General features: G+C 35.3%; 3 protein-coding genes across 4 annotated transcripts; 2 read left to right on the top strand and 1 right to left on the bottom strand.

The window, feature by feature from the left end:
* Positions 1-6636: 6636 nt before the first annotated feature.
* On the top strand, positions 6637-13571 carry KU80 (Ku80 family protein). Of its 2 annotated transcripts, XM_022048763.2 has the most exons (12): positions 6637-6820; positions 7431-7523; positions 7677-7728; positions 8058-8189; positions 9307-9710; positions 10013-10299; positions 10402-10597; positions 10725-10931; positions 11099-11266; positions 11355-11687; positions 12904-13034; positions 13288-13571. In XM_022048763.2, exons 1-12 carry the CDS (start codon positions 6806-6808, stop codon positions 13349-13351), a joined length of 2082 nt encoding a protein of 693 aa, XP_021904455.1. In that variant the 5' UTR covers positions 6637-6805; the 3' UTR covers positions 13352-13571. The 2 variants fall into 2 exon arrangements, with proteins under 2 accessions (XP_021904455.1, XP_088076123.1); XM_088219997.1 differs by lacking the exons at positions 6637-6820; positions 7431-7523; positions 7677-7728 and having other exon boundaries at positions 8082-8221.
* A 774-nt stretch (positions 13572-14345) lies between these two features.
* LOC110819442 (glutathione S-transferase 2-like) lies at positions 14346-17421 on the top strand. Its single transcript, XM_022048627.2, has 10 exons — positions 14346-14536; positions 14694-14793; positions 14902-14958; positions 15406-15491; positions 15785-15856; positions 16234-16287; positions 16371-16446; positions 16558-16619; positions 16984-17043; positions 17140-17421. Exons 1-10 carry the CDS (start codon positions 14519-14521, stop codon positions 17236-17238), a joined length of 684 nt encoding a protein of 227 aa, XP_021904319.2. The 5' UTR covers positions 14346-14518; the 3' UTR covers positions 17239-17421.
* Positions 17422-17477: 56 nt separating this feature from the next.
* On the bottom strand, positions 17478-20249 carry LOC110819440 (Tetratricopeptide repeat (TPR)-like superfamily protein). Its single transcript, XM_022048625.2, has one exon. It carries the CDS (start codon positions 20164-20166, stop codon positions 17515-17517), a length of 2652 nt encoding a protein of 883 aa, XP_021904317.2. The 5' UTR covers positions 20167-20249; the 3' UTR covers positions 17478-17514.
* Positions 20250-23403: the final 3154 nt, after the last annotated feature.

Here is a 23403-nt window from a genome sequence, read left to right as displayed (position 1 = left end):
ATGTCATGGGTGGGGTAGTTTTTCTCATGACTTTTCAACTGTCTGGACCCATAGGCTATGATATTTTCATATTGCATCAGAACACAACCCAACCCTGGGTAGGAGGCATTACTATAAACTGTATATCCACCTGACCTACTCGACAAAACCAACACAGATGCAGTAATCAACCATTTCTTTAGTTATAAAAAACTTCTTTCACAATCCTCGTTCCACTCAAACTTGACGTTTTTCTTTGAGAACCGAGTCAGAGGAGAAGCTAGGTTAGAAAACCATTCCATAAACCTGTGATAATAACCTGCCATCTCCAGAAAGCTATGAATCTCCTCGATTAATGTCAATTTTTCCAGCTGAGCACTGCCTTAACTTTTTTGGGGTTCACTGACACTCCGTCCTTTTATATGATGTACCCTAGAAAGGTAGTCTGCTCGAGGCAGAACCCATCTTTACTCAACTTTGCATATAACTTCTTTTCTCTGAGAACCTGCAAAACCTGAGTCAGATGGTGAGCGTGTTCCTCTATGCTTTTTGAATAGATCAGGATATTATCGATGAATACAATGACGAGTTGATCCAGGAATTATCTAAAAACCTTGTTCATCAAATTCATGAAGATGGCTGGTGCGTTGGTTAGTCCAAATGGCCTGACCAGGAACTCATAGTGTCTGTACCTGATTCAAAAGGCTGTTTTGGAAATGTCTTCTGCCTTGATCTTTGTCTGATGGTAACCTGAATGTAGGTCTATCTTAGAGAAGACTTGGGCACCCTGCAACTGATCAAAAAGGATATCGATCCTGGGAAGGGGTACTTGTTCTTAATCGTGACCCTGTTCAAACCTCTGTAGTCGATACATAACATCAACGTCCCGTTTTCCATTTTTGCAAATGTGACTCTAACACCCCAAGATGACACACTATATCGAATGAATCCACTATCTTGTAATTCATTGATCTGTTTCTTCAACTCCTTCATATCAACACGGCTCATGCGGTAAGGGAAAACTGAAATAGGTTGGGTGCCTGGCTGAAGATCTATAGTGAATTCAACTTTTCTGTCCACTAGTAATATAGGTAGTTCATTTGAAAACACATCTGGGAAGTCTCAAACTACCGAAATTTCTTGAGTACAAATTTTTTTCTTAGGTTTGCCTAGTTAGAGAAAACAACGCAGTTAAAGCACTTAATAATAGAAAAAATTATCATGAGAGAATAAATGTTAAAGAATTTTATTAATATGTAAATGACTCTTCATTAGGATAGTTGAATACAAGCTTCTTATGAAAATAATCTACAGTAGTGTAATATGCTGCTAGCTAGTTCATTTATAGGATTACATCAAAATCTCCTGTGTCAATCTCTATAAGGTCTACACTCAAGTTTTTATCCGTTATATCTATGACATAGGCTCTGTAAATAACCTCCCCCAGTAGTGTCCTACTCACAGGAGTAGACACAAACAACACAGATTCCAGTCTTTCTGGTAATACATTAAAGTTTGGTGTAAAAGCATGTGAAACAAATGAATGTGACACACCAGTATCAATTAAAACATGTGCAAGATGATTTCAGATGGTGTACGTACCCTGTATCACGTCTGGGTTGGCTTCTGCATCCTGCTGAGTGAGGTTGTAAGCCTTGCCTTGGATAGGAGGTCTGGTCTGGTTCTGATTCCTCGGGCACTCCCTCGCGTAATGCTGGGCACTCCCACATATGCAACTATTGTTGAGGCGATAACAGGGCAGGTCACCATGATCTTTGCCACAATGTTGATAAGTCCTACCGCATCTTGTTGTTGGAATCTAAGGAGGAGCCTGAGTCATCGGGCTAGTTCTCTTGTTCTACTGAACATGTGTACTAAGTGCTAGTCTGTGGTGTGAAACCGAGGGCTTGAGGTTCCCTACTACTAGAGGAAAAATGTAAAGGTTCCTCTCTACTAGCTATGTTTTGGCCAGAACAACCGAGTAAGTACTGAGCTCGAACACATATAACTGTTGTCTGATCTCAGGACGGAGACCCCATTCGAACTTTCTTGCCTTTCTGACTTCATCCATCATGCTCTCAGGAAAATACCAACCCAACTCTAGGAACTTTCAAGCATATTCTAATACAGTCATGTCATTCTGGACCAGGTGTGCAAACTCTATTTCCTTTAGATGTAAGAGATACTCTAAGAGGTACTTTACATTAAAGGCCATCAAGAATTATTCCCAAGTGACTGGAACGGACAGGGTGGCCTACTTGAGTTGCCACCAGCGGTCTACCTCTCCCACTAGTATGTAGATGGCAAGTATGACTCTCTGTTCGGGAATTATCCCAAGAGTCGTGGAAGCCTTCTCTGTCTCAGCTGACCAAAACTCGACCTTTTCAAAAGAAGATCCTCTTGTAAAAGTAGATAAATTTAGTCATTTATATCTCTCAATGTAGTCTTGGTCCATCATGAGAGGAATTGAGTCATGTGGAAGAGGGACTGGATTATGGTAGGGATGGATTGGATGGCCCTGTGGTGGTACTAAATAATACGATAGAGGCACCAAATTGTACTGTGGTGGTGTCGGGTGATGCGGTTGGGGCACCAGACTATACTGTGGTGGTGTCGGGTGGTATTGTGGTTAAAACACCAGATCATACTGTGGTGGTATCGGATGGTACTGTGGAGGAGCAGAGTCATACCGGGGTGGCTCAAGATCCTCCCACTACAGGGGTGGCTCAACCTATGGTAGTGGGGGAGGGTCAGGTAGCTCCCTCCTTTCTTCCCAAGCTTATTGGGCAGTGATGAATCTCTCCAGCATTTCAAATAATCGGTCAACATCCTCTCGAATTGAACCTTCCCAGGTTGCTCGATTTAGTGGGGGTCTTCCTTTACTAATCTATCTGTACCTGCATTTCACAAGAAATGATTAAGTGATAATTCATTCTTTGGTGCTTCCTAGGATTTTTGTGTAAGGAATATTTCTGAAGAACGCAACTTTGATACTAATTGTAACGGCCTGGAACATAGAAGAAAATAAATTACAAATTGAATACGAAAGTGAGATAATAGTGTTAGGAATTTATATTCTCCCAATAGGGCTACGGGAATATTTTAAAAGAACAACGAAAAAATCAAAAAAATAAATGAAAAGTAAACAACTAGGCATTCTATGCACAACCCTCTTGTGGATTAAAATCTGGGTCTTGGTCCTTTTAATCTAAAATGGTTAATGAAAGAGTGAGTTATACTAATCTAGTAAGAATGTTACACTACTCACCGAGACAGAAATGAAGGTTGGTAAAAATCATAAAAATAACTCATGGAGCTCTTAATTTAAGTAAATTCATTTATTATAAATAAAATCATTCGTTACATACTTACCGTAGAGGAATTTTCAAAACCGACCTATAGAGACAGTAACACAAATAACATCATAATCTCATATTCAATTAATCAAAATAACAACTTTTCTTTTTTTACCTGCCTATTGGTATCCATGTGGGTCCACAGGGATGTCCCCACTATGCGTGAATCCTTATTCAATATTATCAATTAATCGGCCGTCCCCATATCCCGTCTAATATGAGCGCTAAAAATATCATCCCTCAATACCCTGTCTGGTATGAGGGCGAAACGAGCTGTCACCATACCCCGTGCGGTATGAGCGTCAAAATACCAATTCTCGATACCTTGTTCGGTATGAGGCAACGTTCACAGTAGGGTTCTCTATGTACTCAGTCTATCCACTATCTCACAAGATATTCAGTAAGGCTACTATTCATTTACTCACTTAATCAAACAATTTTCTATTTACATTTAATTTTCAGTTTCACAATTTAACTGTAAATTATACAAAACAAGCAATACATGCATCAAGAAAGCACAAGTGAATCATCATATCAACTCTAGTGTAATATTATGCATTTGAAATAATAAAATCAATCAAACAGAATCAACAATCAATAATAACCAGTTCCGGCTCCATTAGTAATATATGATTAATTATCGAAATTTTCTAAATTGTACAAAATATTACATTATTTATAACTAAACTTCAATTCCATAACAAAGAATAGGGTGAGAGATTCTTACTCGAATTGGTGTCGGAACGTTAAACTTTCAGCTGCGCCTACTGGCGGTCTCCAGGTTCCCTTAATTTTTCTTCAGAGATTAAAACACGTTTTAACTACCTAGAAATATCCTAAAAAAATCAAAAATCGATATTAAAACCCTCTTCCAGCCAATTTCGAAATTCCAGCACTACGACACCGCCGTGCTTTAGCGACTTCACCACCACCCGTGGTGACGGTTTACCTCGGACTAGCCATTTTCAGCAAGTATCGCCCAATTTCGATCAGTTTTGTACTCATCCCTGCGAGAAAACACGTTAAGAGGCCTTGGTTGGCCAAAAAAAGTCAAAAAATAGAAGCTTGTCGGCGGCAGAGTTTTTCGGTGCAGTGGCTCCACTGGCTCACCTTTACGGTTGATCATTTTTCTTCGGTCAACCTGTGAAAAATAGAATGGTGAATACAATAGTGGAAAAATAGCATGAAAGGGGAATCGAGAAGGGCCTCATCAGAGGTGGTTTTTTATTTTTCTCGTGGCGGCGGCGCCGGAATTTACCCACGATTTCTGGCTCATTCGCCAGTCCTTTTGCTTCGATTTAGTCATGTGGGTGTTCAAAATCGAATTTCGAGGAATGAGAAATTTTTTACCTCTTTTGGCGGTCAGAGGTGGCTCTGGCACGGCGGCGGACAACGGTCGACTCTATCTCCCAGTGACTAGTTCTTCTTATCCGGCGGGTGGGCTGGCGACTAGGATTAGGGTTTGGTGTGAAGTGAGGTATTTATATCCGTCTCGCTTTAATCTGGATCGTCCATCGCGTTCGATCTCGACCATCCGATCGCGTTTAAATAAGAGATGATCTGGACCGTTTATTGTGATTTCATATGGACCGTACGATCGCCCCTGAGGAGGGAACGGACCCGGCTGTCCGATCGTGAGCACGCGGATTGCTAGCGTGGCCTCCCGCGTGGCACTGTGTCAACGTGCCTTGCCACGCGACACGCTCTGCTTCGTCGGGGCTGCTGACTGGGCAGTCATACGTGGCACATTTTTCCTAAACTATATTTTGACCCCACAGTTTCTGATTTTTTTTTCAAAAACACTCCCAGAACCCAAATTTTCACCCATTTTTCTCAAAATTATTTTCAATTTCTTCCTTCACCTATTTTTCCTAATTTTTACATTAAATAAAATTCATAAATTAAAAAAATTATATTTTATACATTAATTTAAAAATTTTAAAATTAATTATGGGTATTACAGATACTTTTGGCGCTCATATCGGACGGGATATGGAGACGGCCGATTAGTTGACAAGTTTTATTATGGGTTCACGCGTGATTAAACATCTCTATCGATCCTCAGGAATACCAGTAAACAAATAAATAAAAAATTGTTGTTCTGGCTAATTGAATATGAGATTATGATGTTGTTTGTGGTATTGTCTCTATAGGTCGGTTTTGAAAATTTCGCTACGGTAAATATGCAATAAATGAATTTATTTAATTTAAGAGCTCAATTAGTTATTTTTATAATTTTTATCAACTTTTATTTCTGTATCGGTGAGTAGTGTGATATTCCTATTGTGCTAGTGTAGCTCACCTTTTCATTAACCATTTCAGATCAAGCGAATTAATATCCAGATCCCGATCAATAAGGGGGTTGTGAATAGTTCACCACCCGTACCCTCTTTAAAAGTTAGTGAAGGTTGTTCTAAGATATCTAATTTTTTATTTTTTATTTATTTCTTAATTTTTCACTTGTTTTAGAAAAGTCATTCCTATAACTCTATTGGTTATTTTAAAATTTTGTGTAAGTAATGTAAACTCTAACTTTATTATTTCATTTCATATTCAATTCATGTCTTTATCTTCCTTTCAGTTATGAGGCGTTACACATGTTATATGACATTAACTTACATATTTATAAAAAAAAAATAACTATGTATTTATTAAATTTGATATATGAAAATTAAATAAATAGATTAAATTAGTTTTTTAAATATAAATATTAATTTATCAAAAATTGAGAAATAAATTAATTTAAACAAAAATAAATAATATATAATCTAAATCATTAATTTTCTCATATTTTAAATAATATATATATTATTTTGAAGATAATCTCTTATAAGTTTACTATCTTTGTCTTTTAACTCATATTACATAAAGGTGTTTTATTTAATTTTTATTGGAACAATTAATAAAGTTTTTAATTTAGTAACTAATACATTTTATTGTAAATTCAAATTGTACTGTATTTTATACGTGTATATATATGTTATGATGTTATATTATAATAATAAATATATATATATATATTGCTTAATTATAAAATATATATTTTTACTTTTAAAAAATTTGCTCCGGGTCATTGTAAATTTAATAATAAGACGTTTTAAAATAAGTCAATTCAATACATAATTTCAAAAAATAAAGATGAAAAAACTAATTACAGTAACTAAAAAGTCAAGAAATAAATTAAAAAAATAAAAAATTAAAACTATTATATTATTAAACATTTTAAATTATATAAAAATTCTGACCCAAGAAATCTAACGACCGTTAATTCACGGGGTGTTCTGTGTTCCGGGAAAGAAAATCAGAAGGTGACAATACGCGTCGTTTCACAATGGGGAAGCTAGTACCCCAGGCGGGAAGAAGTAAAAGGAAGTAAGTGTCCAGCATCGTCAACCATTTAAAAAAGTGCAAACCCCCGCTACCACCAGCTTCTGCAACAAGTTTTGGTCTGCTCTCGTTCTCCTTTCTCCATGGCTCGGAATAGAGTAAGAAAACGATTATGGTTCTCTCATTCTCTATCCCATGTCACAAGTTTATTCTAGTTTAGTTTCTCATCAGGTGTCCAGATGTTCTTCTATGTGATTTGTACTCGTTTTCTTTTTTGTTTACTCATTTGGTTTCATGTTCGTCATGACGCTAAATTGGTCTCTTTTTTTTCTTTTTATTTAAATGATGCAATGAATTCTTGTTTCATTGCGAGGTGAATTTTTAGCTAATTGTTCTTGTTAATTTGGCGTCTTCGAATGTTCTCGTGCTCCAAAATTATGTTATTATTACCTAGGACTTTTAGTCTATCGTTTATGGCATCAGTTAGCCGTCTCTCATCTAGGGTTTGAAATTATGAAATGCTTCGATAGATTAAAACCAGGCGACCTTAGATTGTCCTTTGGGAAATGGTGATAAGAATGGCCAACTATGGAATTTCATTTATATCCAGGATTTCTTCTTTTCATAGTTCGAAATAAGAAAATAGCGGTTACAGCATCCTCCCCAACACAAACACACAATTCCTTTTTCTTTTTTGTAGAGTCCATTGGTTAGGAAATTATACGAACAGGTAATGAATATGGATTTTATGCACATGTTTGAGAACAGGAGGCACTTGTTTTATTGCTTGATGTTGGTCCTTCAATGCATGGGATTCTTCCGGAGGTTGAAAAAGTCTGCTCCATGCTAATAGAGAAGAAGGTATCTGTTTTTGGGTTTTCAATTCCTTAGTCATTTCTTTCCTTTATGTTTGCTCCTTTTCTTGCTGTTCCCTTTTCTTTGGACGGTGCATGTGTTTTTGGGGTGTTTTATTGTTTTTATCAATGATTACTTTAATTGCCTTTCTATACGCAGCTAATATACAGCAAAAGTGATGAAGTTGGAATCGTTATATTTGGAACTGAAGGTATATCTTACTATTCTACTGAATACTGCTTGTGATATTATTTTGTCACTTTCTTTCCCTATCATTTGGAACTCTTCGATTGAATTATGAAAGAGAAAAACTGCTTTCATTCTTTCTAATACTGTGTTCTATGTTGGCATTGGATTTGTTGATTACCCATATTGTTTAGGGTACCCATCTTCACATGCCTTACAATGAATGAAAAAGGTTTCCTATTTTCTTGTAGTTTTGGTGGATTTAGTGCTTCATATTTTTCAGGATGAGGATATTTTCCTGTTAAATTAGATCTGAAGGAATCCTTGTTGACAATCTTCTCTTGCAATCTTTAGAGACTAACAATGAGCTTACGAAGGAAGTGGGTGGATATGGCAATATTATGGTCTTGAGAAATATCAAAGTTGTTGATGGAGACCTCCTTGATTCTATGCAACAGCTTCCTCAAGGAACTGTTGATGGGGATTGTATCCTATAATTTCACTTTATCCTTGTTCAGGTTTGTGCTCTGCAAATGGATCATAAGTGTTATAATATATTGACAATTTTATTCCTTTTTGTCAACCAAAAAGTACATGCTTGCTGGTGTAGGATTTGTGTTAGTGTTTAATTTTTGCTTGGGACGCTAACAATTAAGCTGACCAAATATTTAGGTTGCTTGGACATGGTTTGATGCTTTCGCTATCTTGAATTTTAAGGTTGAAGAATCTTTGATATTGCTGTTTAACTTCAGTTTATTTTATGTGAAATTACTTGCGCTCGACTAGAATGGGTCAACTAATGCAAACATATTGAGTTGAGCTTGTAAGCTGATTCCTTAAAGTTCAGGTTTGAATAAATAAATACTAACCAAAAAGCTATTGCAAGCAAAGAATAAAAAGTCTTGAATTTTTAATCTAATGAAAACTAAATACTGGCTCAAAAGCTATTGTAAACAATGACTAAAAAGTTTTGAATTATTAATCTAATGAAAACTGACACTTATTACTCATAAGTAAAATAGTTAACATTCAAGGGCATCAAATTTAACTCTAAACTGATTGTGACCTTTGGGATTTGGTCCCATCTATCACTTTCTGGTCTCCCACAGGGTGACTCAAGCTCAACTCCTGACAGGCAATTGCTTGCCTGTAACAAAAAAAAGTTTAAACATTAAATTTGAAAGAAATTGAACCTATTGATCATAATGTTCTATTGATCTAAGTACGTGTATGAATAGGAAGCAAGCTTACATGATGACGTGAAGTAGGTTTGTTTAGAACTAAGCAGCAGTTCATACTGAGTGGAGCTTCATTTTAAGCTTAGTGTGAGTCTTTTGACTAACATCTTGCTTTATTTGCAGCCCCAGTTTTAACATTGGCAAAAGTCTTGCAATATATGAATACTGTATTACTTAGCTCTCTTGCTGGTTTTAGTCTGACAATTTCTTTTGAAAAGTTTCATCCTAATCTATTGCTTAAAACCATTTCTAAGTTTAACTAGATATTCACTAAGAATTGAAATCCTCTCAATAGTTAATTGACTGACTTTTGTTTATCATGGCATACCTTATTTATTGCATGGTACATATCTTAACTTTCCTAGTCTTTGATGCACTTGTTGTCGGGATGGATATGCTGATAAAGAAATATGGATCAACAAACAAAGGAAAGAAACGTCTGTGTCTGATCACAAATGCACTATGTCCTATCAAAGATCCATATGAAGGAACAAAAGAAGATCAAGCAAGTATCCTAGCTGAAAGAATGAGTGCTGAAGGCATAAGAATGGAGAGCATCATTATGAGGGGAAAGTTAAGTGAGAATGCTAACATTACAACAATTAATGAAAATTATTTTCTTTTGAATTTGTTTCCAAAAAAAGCACGTGGAAAAACAGTGTACGTTGACAACCCAACTTCATTGCTGGGTGCAGTTAGAACTCGAAACATCTCTCCAGTTACAATATTCAGGGGTGACCTTGAACTCACCCCAAAAATGAAGATTAAGGTAAGCTTTCTGTTGTTATGTCTGTAGTTGTCTGGCTTTTATTTCTTATGACTTCATGTAGTTGATTAATTACAAGTGTTACTTTTTGCATATAGGTAGTTTTGTTTGCTTCCTTTCTGTTTTAGGAAAGTATCTTTTTTAAATGTTCTAGTTTATGAAGTGGCACCTAATTTGCATCTTTCATATTCTTATTAAAATTAGTATTTTTATGCGTGTCAAAACTCTTGTGAATCTCTATATGCTAGTATTTTTAGTTTCTTATGGATAATAATTTATATTCCTATGACTTCAACTCCTGGTAGGTATGGGTTTACAAGAAAACATCTGAGGAGAAGTTCCCTACCCTGAAAAAGTATTCTGATAGAGCACCTACAACTGATAAATTTGCCACACACGAAGTTAAAGTGGATTATGAATATAAGAATGTTGAAAACTCTGGTAAAGTTGTACCCCCTGAGCAAAGGATTAAAGGCTATCGCTATGGACCTCAAGTAGTTCCTATATCATCAGCTGAGTGGGATGCTGTCAAATTTAAGACAGAGAAGGGTGTAAAGCTTCTGGGATTTACTAATGCTTCAAACGTGATGAGGTAGACATAGATGCTTTCTGTCATATATATGCATATTTGGTTGATATTTATCAAAATGGTAAACTAATTGAGATTTTTTCTTTACCATCATCTTAATCAAAGGCACCATTACATGAAAGATGTCAATATTTTTATTGCGGAACCGGGCAATGTAAGGGCTATCACTGCGGTTTCTGCCATTGCGAGGGCGATGAAGGAAATGAACAAGGTTGGAATTTTGCGCTGCGTCTGGAGACAAGGGCAGGGGAATGTTGTTGTGGGGGTCTTGACACCCCATGCATCTGAAAGAGATGATGTTGTAGGTTTCATCACTAAGTCTCTTGGTGGATTGTTTGCTTATCACTCTTAATTTGTGCATTCTCAGTTCTTTGTTCTTTTTCAGTTTGTATTATTGTGAAGTTTTATTTGCTGGTTCATCTGCGCAGCCTGGTTCCTTTTACTTCAATGCACTTCCTTTTGCGGAGGATGTTCGAGAGTTTCAGTTCACCTCTTTCAGCAACTTTCCTGCTTCATGGCAGCCCAACGAACAGCAACAAGAAGCAGCAGATAACTTGGTAATGATGTTGGATCTTACAACATCTGGAAAAAAGGAATATTTGCAGCCTGACTTTACACCAAATCCTGTTTTAGAGGTAAACTTTGTTTTCACTGGTTATGTTTGAAAAATGGAGAAAAATAGTCTGTTCCCTGTAGATAATCTGTTCCCCATTCTGTTTGAATAATGGTGAAAGTTAGTCTTTGCTTCTTTTAACACTGCTTATCGGCTTCTGACTTAACGGAACATGTTACATGTAACCAGCGATTTTATCGTCATCTTGAGTTGAAATCAAAGCACCCAGATTCTGCTGTACCTCCACTTGACCAAGCTCTCAAGAAAATTGTTGAACCAGATCCCGAACTTATTTCTGAAAGTCAGTCCACCATTGATGCCTTTTATAAGTGCTTTGAACTTCGGGAGAATCAAAAGGTGATTTTATTGTATTATCTTGAAGAAAAGCAAGATAATTGTGCTGCTTCCAGTTATATCATGTACTAAAATGTAATTTCCCTTGCAGCTGAAGAAATCGGCTAGGCGGTTATTGCGAGAAAAGCCATCTGGGTCAGATGAAGAAGATGGTTATGAAGATATACCAACTGATTTTAAGGTTGTGAACTCAATTGAAAAGGAACCTCTGGCCAAGATTGAGAAAATTGGAGATATGACCCCAGTTCAGGATTTTGAAGCAATGATGTCACGCAGAGATAGTGCCGATTGGATTGCTAAAGCCCTTAAGGATATGCAAAATAAAATAGTTAACCTGGTGGAAAACTCCCAAGAAGGAAATAATTATTTTGCTATAGCTATGGAGTGTTTAGTTGCCCTTCGCAAAGGCTGCATCCTTGAACAAGTATGTTTATCTGTTTAGATTTATGCTTCACTATAATTTTTTTTAAAATAATGTTCCATGAATAATTGCTGCTAATCTGCTACCTTCTGGTATGGATAATTGACATGCTTCTCTCTGGTTATTTTCTTCTGCCTTTGTGTAGGCTGCAATGAACTTAGGTACCAATTTTTTGGCATTTAATATATATATATATAGATATATGTATGTCTGTATACACCCACACAAATTTCGCCTTCCCTATCTTTTGGCTTTGGGATCCAAAATGTCTTGGTAAAAGTTTTGATGGTCGTCTCAATCTTTCTGTGGTCTCATTTTATTGCTTGAAGGCTTAATAATTTCCTTGGATAAGCCCTTGAACTATATGCTGGAGACAAATGATGAACATTCTTCTCATGGCCTCATCCAACTATCAAGTTGTAGTTCTTGATAAGCCATATTGGTCAACTTTGATTTTGGAGTTTATCCACTGCTGGATATTTGAACTCAGTCAGTCTGTCAATTTTTTTTTTCTTTTAACTCTGATCCAAATGCTTTTGAAATTTTTTCCCCGACTCCGGATTTGAGCATCTTCAACCTTGGTGCTAATCTTTCATGAACTGTTAATTTTGGCGATTGAAATTTGTTGTTTAATTGAATGAATTTGGAGATTGAAATCTGTTGTTTAATGGAATGATATGTATCAAAACTAGTTTAGTATCATGTATCACATCAAAGGTAAAAAACATGCGTGAATATATGAACAGGTAGTTTTACAACAATCAAAATTTTCTGTAGCCTACAAAACTCTTGAGTGAACAAAGTGAAGATACTAGTCTTCTAGTTACATTTTTTTTCTACCTTTCATTTCTCAACCTATATGTTTATGCATAGACAGGTACGTTAATATGCATATATATGCTACTCAATTGTAAATAGAAATTTCATAAAATATATAAATAATAGCTTTCTAATATTTTTCAAATTCATATAACATTGTAACTGTTATTTTCTAAACATTGTTTTGATTTTCAATTAAGAAAATTTTCTGTATGAGCATGTCAAGTAAAGAAAATGAAAATTAGAAAAAAAAAACTTATGTACAAAAGAATTCTTCTTTATCCTATTAACCGTGAAGTGATGTAGCTTCTCTTTGTGTGCTTATGAAATTGTTTAAGTGACCCTAGTGACAATTTGACTCAGATTGAATTAGTTAACTTGTAAATCTCTTTCTTTGCAGGAACCAGGGGAGTTCAATGATTTCCTACACCATCTTCAGAAACTCTGCTTGGCAAAAGGCCATGGTGCTTTCTTGGAATTTCTGGCATCGGCAAAAGTCACTTTGATCTCCAAGACAGAAGCTGTAGACAGGTTCCATGTCCCTACATTTTACAAATTTTTTTCCTTTTATGCTCAGTTCAGAACAAGAGAATTTTATTTATAGAATTCATCTAAAAATTCACAATTTCTTAAGCATGAGAGATGCAAGTTCCTTACAAAATGATAAAAATTGCATCCCGAACAATTCCAAGCTGTTTCAACTGTAGCATTCAGTAACATGCATTGTTTTTGCTTGCATTGTTTCCAGCAGTTGTTTATTTTTATGTTTTGTGTTCTTGAACAGTGATGTTTCAGAGGAGGAGGCTAGAAGCTTTCTGGTTAAAACTGAGCCAAAATTCGAGCAGTAGGGTACTTCCATCTATAAATATAGAATTTTGAAGATTGTAGATAGCTTAAATTTGGCAGAATTGGGGTTGGTTCAGGTCGGTCTGTAAACTTTTCAAGAACGGTATAGGTTTTCTTTCGATACTTAGTTTGGCAAAATGAACCAACTTAAGGAAGAAAAAAAAAAAAAAAAAAAAAGAAAATCCTTAATGAGTAAGGAAGGCCATGTTTATTTATGATTAATAGTTTGTGTTAGGCCCTTTAGGCATTTTTGCATTGGCCATTTACTTTTAAGGCTACGGTTGCCACAAATGAACTTTATTTTTGGAAATTTATATTTATTTTGTACAATTTTTAAAAATGATAAAATTAATATTACAAACAATTTTGAGTCAAACTGAGAAAATACGTTTTAAATTTCATTAGAACATATAAAATTTGAATTTGAATATATAAATCCACTATTAATTGATAAAAAATATTTTTTTTTTTTAAATAAAAAATTACTATTACCCTGAGGTAGATTATAATTTTAGAACATGTTTATTAATTTTGTGAGTCTTGAGTTTATTATAGAAACAAAAATACTGATTATTTTTGTATATTAACCGAGTAAATTCTATTTTGTATTTTATTAAAATCTGTGCAAGAAACTAAAAATTAGTTCGATTATATTCTTATTTTTAAAACAAAAAATTATAGTCTAACTGTGAATAAATCCAACATACCACATTATCAGTTTTAGTTGGGGGGGGTTGGGGGGAAACGTTACATTTTAATCACAAGTAACAAAAATAATATTTGAATTACGAAAAATACATGCACCACCAGATAATTTCGTTTTTTAAAGACAAATACCGAACTAATTATTGTAATTTAATTTTATATAAAATGAAGTAAATGAAATAAAAATAATAAATTGATATCATTAGAAGTAAATAAGACACAAGTGAAGAACTGACGCAAAAGTCAACGTCCTTACAGGTTCATGTTTGAATTTTGTCTTCGACTAACTTAGTCCAAAGATGGCGGATGGTAATTGGTTGGTCAACAAAGACGTAAAGTCAACGACTTTTGGTCTTCGTCTTGTTCTTTTCTTCTTCGTTAATATTTTAAAGTAGAAGGTAGACGATCCTGGAACTGAGATCAGTCTAGCTTTTCACTCCGCCATATTTGATAAGCCATCAATCATGGATGCCGACACCCAGGTATTAATCTTCTCCAATTAGGGTTTCACTCTGAAAATTCATCTCAACTATCTCCTTACAGAAGCTAGGAGATAATTGTTTTCCTGTTGATTCCTTTCTTTAACTGATCTCTTTAGATATTGTTCAAGCTCTTTACTGCTGGGTTTTGAATTTGCAGAGTAAAGATATTGAAGATTCAGGTTATTCAAGGCTTGTGCTGTTTTCCTTCTGGCAGAGCTCCTGCTCATGGCGTGTTCGATTCGCCTTTAACTTAAAAGGTTGACAATTGCGTTCCTCCATCCGATGCCTTTTCCTTTTTGTGCTTGTCGTCATAATTTATCGGTTACTTTGGATGAATAAGAGTATCTGGGTTTGATCAATTTCAGGGCTTTCCTATGAGTACAAAGCAGTGAACCTTGCAAAAGGGGAGCACTTCAGTCCAGGTGGGTTTGGAAGTCACAATATGTATCTTGTGCTGTCTCTTAAATTTTAATTCAAATCAGACTATAACAGCCCAATCACGAACTGACGCAGATTCATACATTTCACTAATTAGATGAAACATACACATCAATCATAATATAATCTCTTTACAAAAATACCTTAAAAATGCAAGTATCATTTTGAACCTATAACTTTTTATAAAAGAAGAGACGTACCAATCATCTACTCAAGTGATGACTGGTATAAAGACATGTATTTGTTTGTGACTATACGTTGGTTATTTATCATAGTCACTTTTGTTTCTACCTTATAATTTGATTGTGTCTATGCGCATAGGTATGGAGACTTATATATCTATTAATATGAGAACGAATGACTAACGGAAGGTAATTAAGTCATCTTGATACAAAAAGGAAGAACTAATGGAAAGTAAGTTTGAGTTGCAGAGTTTGAAAAGTTAAATCCTCTGCACTTTGTGCCCGTGTTAGTTGATGGCAATGTGGTGATCTCAGACTCTTATGCAATCTTGCTGGTAGGTGTTCTTTGTTGGAAAAGCCATTATATAAGTTTTTAAGCAAAACAAACACTCCCCAATAATAGTGTTGAATTTGTATCATGAGGAAAATGTCGGGTTGGTCTTTCCGCAATGAGGCTTTCGATTCAGGAGTCTCTAATAATTAACCATAACGACATTTCTGGACACTATATATCATTTCTTAAATGCTGTCTGGTATTTGTGGCCTGGGAATGTTTTAAAATATATCTCTTTACTTGTTTCAATGTCTAAGCTTAAAAAATTTACTTATTCTTCCTATTCTTGCCTAGTATTTGGAAGAGAAGTACCCACAAAGAGCCCTTTTACCTACTGATCCACAAAGAAGAGCCCTGAATCTTCAGGTAAAATCCCGGCCAGCAGTTGTTCTGAATTTTGGTTTGGACTCTTGATAATGTTTGGTGGATTTTTCAATAAGATTATTACCTTAGAAATTCTTGTTCAAGCTATTTGTTCTAAATCTATTAGAAGAAGAAAAGCTTAAAGTGATGTGAAAGCGTATGATCTATTAAATAATATATTAAACCAATTATTCCAAAAATTTAAATAGATAAGAAAGAGTCCAATCAATTATTCATACTTTAATATGGACTCTGGAGGGATTTATGGAGTCATATACCTTATAACTTTTGTAATAAGAAGAATATTTTGGTGTAAGTGCAGTTTCTGCACTGTTATGTTCTTCACGGGCTGCAATACTAATTAGCTTAACGTGTGGCAGGTCTCCAGCATTATCAGCTCTAGCATACAGCCTCTTCATATGTTGTCTGTGCTGGTATATATCGTTTTCTGCATTATATTCTTGTTTTTGCATACATTTGTTAAATTTAAATGTGTCACTTCTTCTGTATTTGATAGAAACAACTCGAGGAAAAAGTTGGCCGTGAAGAGAGCTTGTTGTGGGCTCAATCGAGTATAGAAAGAGGTTTTCGAGGTGTGTGAACTCTTTCTATTCTTAAATGTTGTTGTCTTTGCGTCTGTGTTCAATTTCAGGAGGTTGGTTTCTGATATATACTTAATTGAGCTTCTTAATGCAATTATGCAGCTCTTGAGTTGTTGGTTAAAGATTTTGCCAGTAGATATGCTACAGGAGATGAAGTGTATATGGTTTGTTCATAATGCTCTATATCTCAGTTATCCCTTACTACAGTTAGACTAGTTTCAGTTCTATGTTATTCAGCAATGACAGTCTAGTATGACTGGGGATTATATACTGTCATTACATGTCTACATATATACATATCGTCCAATACATCTATACAATATGTTATTCTTTGTTTATTCTGCCTATTGACAAACTTACTTGTGTTACAAGTCATAATTCTCTAACTCTTTACTTTCAGCTTTATATAATATGTTGCTCGTCTAGATGAGAAATATGATGTTTTAAGCAATATCGGTAGATATACAGGACTATATGCCAGGGATCTTCGGAGAAGACTAATCATTTGTGGGTAATTGTCATTTGCAGGCTGATGTATTTTTGGCTCCACAGATTGCTATAGCAACTGTGCGGTTTAATATTGATATGGTAAAGCATATTAGTGATTTTTGTTTTCGACTTTTGTTTTCAGTCTAAGCATCTATACCAGTGCTCGTTGCTCATATAATCCAACTATTTATGCAGTCTAAGTTCCCTACATTAGGTCGGATCTATGAATCATACAAGGTGTTACCAGAATTCCTAGCCTCAACACCAGAAAGACAACCTGATGCTGTGCACTAAATTTTTTGTTGGTTTCCCCAGAAAGTACCAACTACAATATTGTCATAACTGTTAAAAATGAGGACAATACCAACAAATTGCAGCAGTTAAAGTCCGTGCGTGATATTTGTAACTTTATGCTAATTTTTCTTCTGTAACTTAGATGATTAACCGAGTTCAATTAGTTCTTGTTGTGTTTTCTTATTCTCTATTAGCCCTTATCTGATATCTGTAAGACTTGGCATGAGTTTTAGAATTCCTCTTGTAAAAGCTTCAGTATATAACGAGAATAGAACATCACCAGAAGTCTCTGCAAGAGCAAATGCCTCCCCTAAAATGATGGAATCGATTTGTATCCCTTACAACTATTTCTCTTCTTTCTATCATCGTTATTAACTTAATTACAGTGTGACAATCTCCACAAACTCTAAGGTTCTTAACAATCTGGAGACTAGTTCCAGGTGGAGTGGCAATCAACCCAAATGCTATTGCCAGTCTCTCACTGTGTTGGGAAAGAATGACTTCTTTGTGTTCATCATCAATATCCTGAAGAACATAATTTGTATCAGGCTGGTAACCGAAATCCTTTAGGCGGGTGCTTAATTCTTCAAGTTTCATATAGATTTGATCTGAACTAGGGTGTGAATCATCCCCAGCCAAGAATGAATAGGTCTTATTCTTCACCTCAATCCAACTGTACCCAGCCTCTTTCTTGACTTTTCTCTTGTCCATCAACTTCCTCACTTCAGCTCTTTCCTGCCACTTTCCCGCTGTAGCATAAATATTGGATAAAAGGACATAACCAGCAGAGTCTTGTGGCTGAAGTGAAATTAGCTTTTCCGCAGCATACTTTCCCAGCTCTAAATTAAGGTGAATGCGGCAAGCAGCCAAAATTGTTCGCCATACAGTTGCTCCTGCAGGAAATGGCATCTCATTTATGATGTTCATGGCCTTTTCTAGCCTTCCAGCTCTGCTATACAGGTCAACCATGCAAGAATAGTGTTCCATTTTAGCATCAATCTGGTGGTCTTTCCTCATTATAGTAAAATATCTTTCACCTTCAACCACTAATCCAGCGTGAGCACAGGCAGTTATGATGCCAATAAATGTTATCCCATCCATTTCCATGTTTTGTCTCCTCATCTCTTCAAATACACTCAGAGCTTTGTTTGCATGCCCATGTTGAGCATGCCCACAGATCATTGAATTCCATGATACTAGATCTCTCTCCCCTTGCCTCCCGAAAACTTCATTTGCACTCTCAATATTACCTCTCTTAGCATACATTGTGACAAGAGCACTGCTGACGCACAAAGCATTATTAAGTCTTGATTTGATTGAACATGCATGAAATTGTTTCCCCTGTTCTACGGCTGCTGTAGGAGTAGCACAGGCATTTATGACACTGGAAAAGGTAAATTCATTGGGTTTGATCCCCTCCTTCAACAGCCTGATAAATGTTTTTACAGCTTCCTCAGTCTCTCCTATCTGAGCATAGCCCGACAATAGTGCTGACCATGCCACTATGTCCTTCTCGTCAATTAGTTCAAAAACTTTTGCAGCTTCTTTGGTATTTCCTAACTTAACATAAGCATCTAAGAGAGCAGTTCCAACTGTAGGAAACTTCTCATAATTAGCTTTTATAACATGGGCGTGTATTTGGAAAGGAGAAACAATAGGTACGGCTGTTAGAACTGCAGAATAAGTAAAGTGGTTTGGTCTAATGCCTTCCCTGTTCACTTGCCTAAATAGATTAACTGCTTCTCCCTTTTCACCATTCTGCAAGTACCCAGTAATCATAGCAGTACTTGACACTACATTCTGTACTTCTTGCATCATGGAGAACAGTTTCAAGGCATCACACATTTCTCTGCACTTACAGTAAGCTATCATGAGCGCCGTCCTGATGCTTTGATCAAATCCAAACCCATCCTTGAGAACCTTACAGTGGAGCTGCCTTGCAAAACCCAATTCTTTAAGGTTACCACACATCTTAATAAGAGGGCCAAAACTTGATTGAGTTAATTCTACACCATCAAGTCTCATAAGGTAAAACAATTTTAAGGCTTCCAAGTCAAGGCCATTTGTTGCATACCCTGCAATCATTCCATTCCAAGAAACTGCATTCTTATCCACCATGCTCCAAAAAATAGCTCTAGCATCTCCAACCATTCTCGACTTTAAATACATATTAATGAGAGAATTGCACACTTCGGTGGTTGCCTGGAAACCCTTCTTTATGACAATTGAATGAAGTTGAACCCCATATTCACCCATCCCTTCATGGGCCAAAGCTCCTGCAACAGTTGCAAGCGTAAATGGGTTTGGCTCAAATCCTCCTATTAGCATCTTAGAAAACAACTCAAGCACCATATGATTCAATCCACTCTGAGCGTATCCAGAGAGCAACGAAGTCCATGAAACCACGTTCCTCTCCCCCATTTCATCAAAAACTCTACTCCCATCATCCGCATTATTTGTTTTCATATACATATCAACAAGAGATGTACCAACACTGATATCCTCCATAAAACCAAACTTGACACATTGGCAGTGAACCTGCCTACCAACAACCTCATCAAACAGGCTGCCACAGACCTTAAACACACATGAAAAAGTCGACGCATTTATAGGAAGATTCAAACGACGAATACCCAAGAAGGTTTTAATGGCTTCTTGGTTGCGGTAATTGCGAGAGCAATCAAAAAGTAAGCGATTGTATTGCCCAAGGTCTTGTTGAGAACTTTCATCGAACAGGTTATGTGCTTGTGATGGAAGACGATTTTGGATAGCGTAGGAAGTGAAATAACGTGAAGAGAGAATTCGAAGAGGAAGATGGTTAGGGGATAAATAGGTTTTGAAAGTTTTAAGAGTTTGCTTCTTTGTTATTAGGGTTCTGAAACTGAGGGTTATGCTCATGCTTCCATCTGCTAACAGGGAGAAGCTCATAACCCAGCTACCAGTTTCTCTGTGTGCGTATGATGGATCCAAATTTAAGTGATCCACCCTGCTGACTTACTAACAGAGGAATATATGTATATATATATATATATATATGTAATAGCAAAATGAAAGAAAAATAGATATTGATATTAATTTTTTAATCTAAATTACAGCAAAAATATAATTGTGAATTCTTAGATATTAGATTTAACATTTATCGTTTCTCTGTAGGTTAGATTAAATACTTAAATAACATATAATTCCAAAATTAACTAAAAAGATTAAAAAGAATTAAAAACATACAAGGAGAAAATATGTATGGGTAAATTACCTGTTTTATTTGGAATCTTCCTATACAATACTTTTCCAAATAATTTATAACTCAATGTATTGTTACAAATAATTTTAAATACGATATTTAAATTTAATATCAGTTCGTATATGATGTCAACTACATAACCAAGATAGTATTATATTAATAAATTAATCATGAATTCAATAGTTAAAGTTAATTTGTACATATTCTTGTATTATCTTAAAACATGTTAAATTTGAATATTTCAATACGTTGGAAAAGATTTTTGAATTTAGAAATTAGTGGTAGTTGTAATATCCAGACCTAAAATTAATTTTAACATTTTAAAATATATAAAAAAATTTATTTTTAAAATTAATAAATTTTAATTTAATGTAAAATTATGAAAAAATATATTAGAGATGAAATTAAAAATAATTTTTTTAAAAAAAATATAAAAATTTAATTTCAGATGGTATTTTTAAAAGAAAAATAAGAAATTGAGATGTCAGAATGCTAATAAGAAAAATTTGGTCACATAAGATTGCTTAGTCAGCAAGCCCGACGAATTGGAGCATACCATGTGATAAGGCATGCTGATTCGGTGCTATGCAAGAGGCCACGCTGGTGATCTGCGTGCTCCGCGATCGAACGACCTAGAAGCGATTCCACACGCATGGACAGTCCGGATCTATTTCCTCCTTAGGCGCGATTGGATCGTCAAGATTAAACGCAATAAACGGTTTAGATTCGTTTCCTCATTATGCGGGATCGAACGATTGAAATCAAACGCGATAAACGACCCAGATTAATGTGATATGAGTACAAATATTTCGCATCACACTGAACCCGAACCCTAGCCGTAGCCTCTCGCCGGAGAAGAACCAGTTGCTGGAGAAGAGAGCCGACCGCCGACCGCCGACCACCGTTGCACCGAAACCACCTCCGACCGCTAAAAAATATAAAAATTATCATACCCATTCAGAATTCAATTCCAAGCACCCATGTGGCCATATCGGAGCAAAATGAAATGCGGGTGAGGCAAAAATCGCGGACAAAGTCCGACTTCGCCGTCGCAGAAAAACCCACAACTTCCTTCGGTGAGCCCCTTCCCGTTTTCTGTTTCGTGCGATTTTTTTACCGTTATGTTCATCGTTTTATTTTCTACATGTTGACCGAAGAAAAAATTCCAACCGCGAAGGTGAGCCGAAGGAGCCATCGCACGTAGAAAACTCCACCACTGGTAGGTTTTCGTTTTCTTATTTTTTTTTACCAATCGAAACTCCATAGCGTGTTTTCGTAGGGATATGTATAAAGGCGGCCGAAACCGGCCAACATTGGTTGGAAACGGTCAGGTCGAGGCAAATCACCGCCAAGGACGGTGGTGCCATTGCCGGAGCACGGCGGTGCCCCCCTGCTGGAACTTTGAAATTGGTCAGAAAGGATTTTTAACACCGATTTTGGATTTTTTGAGGTATTTTTAGGTACGTGAAGCGTGTTTTAATTTCCGCAGGAAAATTCATGAAACCCAAATACCATTAGTAGGTGCAATAGAAAATTTGAAATTTCGGACACCGATTCAGGTAAGGATCCCTCACACTTTTCTCTGTTATTGTAAATTAAGGCTTAATAATTAATAATTGTGTATTTTATAAAAAAATTAGATAACCTTAAAAATAATTATAGGTCACTAATAGAGTCGAAATCGATTAGTTCATGGTCGTTTCGATTTCCTATTTATTTTCCTGTATTATCCATATTTGGTTACTATTATACTATGCATAACTAAATTTGATGATTTTTAGGGTCTTTTTGGTTATTTATTTCCCCTGCATTGTATATTGATATTTCGGTCATTGGTAATTTAATTGTGTTAAACTATATTGTTGTCTAAGTGAATTGTGAGTATAAAATGAGATATAGTTATTGCATGGTTGAAAATTTGTATGGTAAAAACTTACTAGGTATCCAGAAAATGGCAGACGGATCCAGTATATAGAGAACCCTACCGCGAACGTTACTTCAGTTAGATGGGGCTGAGAAATCCTTTACCAACAAGTTTTGGGAGATATGGTTCATCTTCATATTGGACGGGATATCGAGTGGTAGAATGTTTGATGTCCATTATCGGATGGGGTATGAGGATGGCCGATTAATTATTTAATTGGATATTGGGTCCACGAGTAGGATGACATTCATATGGACCCTTAGAGATACCGGTAAGTGGGTAAAAATATAAAATGATCATTTTTTGTTATCTTATATGTGATAAATAATAGTGTATGAATATGAATTTTTATAAATTATTGTTGGGAATGACTTGTTACACAAATATAGAATAAATGACTTTCTTTATAATAAATGAATTTACATTAAATTAAAGGCTCCGTTTGTTATTTTTTTGATTTTTACCAATATTCAGTTTTCCGTATATGTGATTAATGTGATATTTTTACTGGGTTAGTGTATTTCATCCCTTCATTAAATATTTTAGATCAAGATGACCAACATTCAGATCCCGATCAATAAGAGGGTTGTGAATAGTTCACCATTTGAACTTCCTTCAAAAGTTACCGAAGGTTGTCTTAGGATTGCTTAGTTATTTGTTTTTCGTTTATTTTTTTAATTTTCATTGATTTTTTTAGAATGAACATTCTCGTAATTTTATTAGGTATTCTAAAGTATTGTGTAAGAAATGTAAACTCTAAATCGAAATAATGAGTTAATCAATGAATATGAAAAAATTATTGAGTTATAAAGGATAAATTTGGATAACAATAAAAATATTTTTAAAAATAAAAAATTATATATTTTATTAATTAGATGATATATATATTTAATTAAATTAAAAAATTAAATAGTAATAATTCAAATAACACAATTAATCTAATCTTATGATACGAAAGATAATAAAATATTTAAAATAATAAACTATTTTTTTAAGTACA

This window comes from Carica papaya, chromosome 5 (genome assembly GCF_054855325.1).
Source record: "Carica papaya isolate Zhongbai chromosome 5, ASM5485532v1, whole genome shotgun sequence".
NCBI lineage: Eukaryota > Viridiplantae > Streptophyta > Magnoliopsida > Brassicales > Caricaceae > Carica > Carica papaya.
The sequence above is the reverse complement of the archived record's forward strand: the minus strand, read 5'-3'. Positions and strand labels throughout refer to the sequence as shown.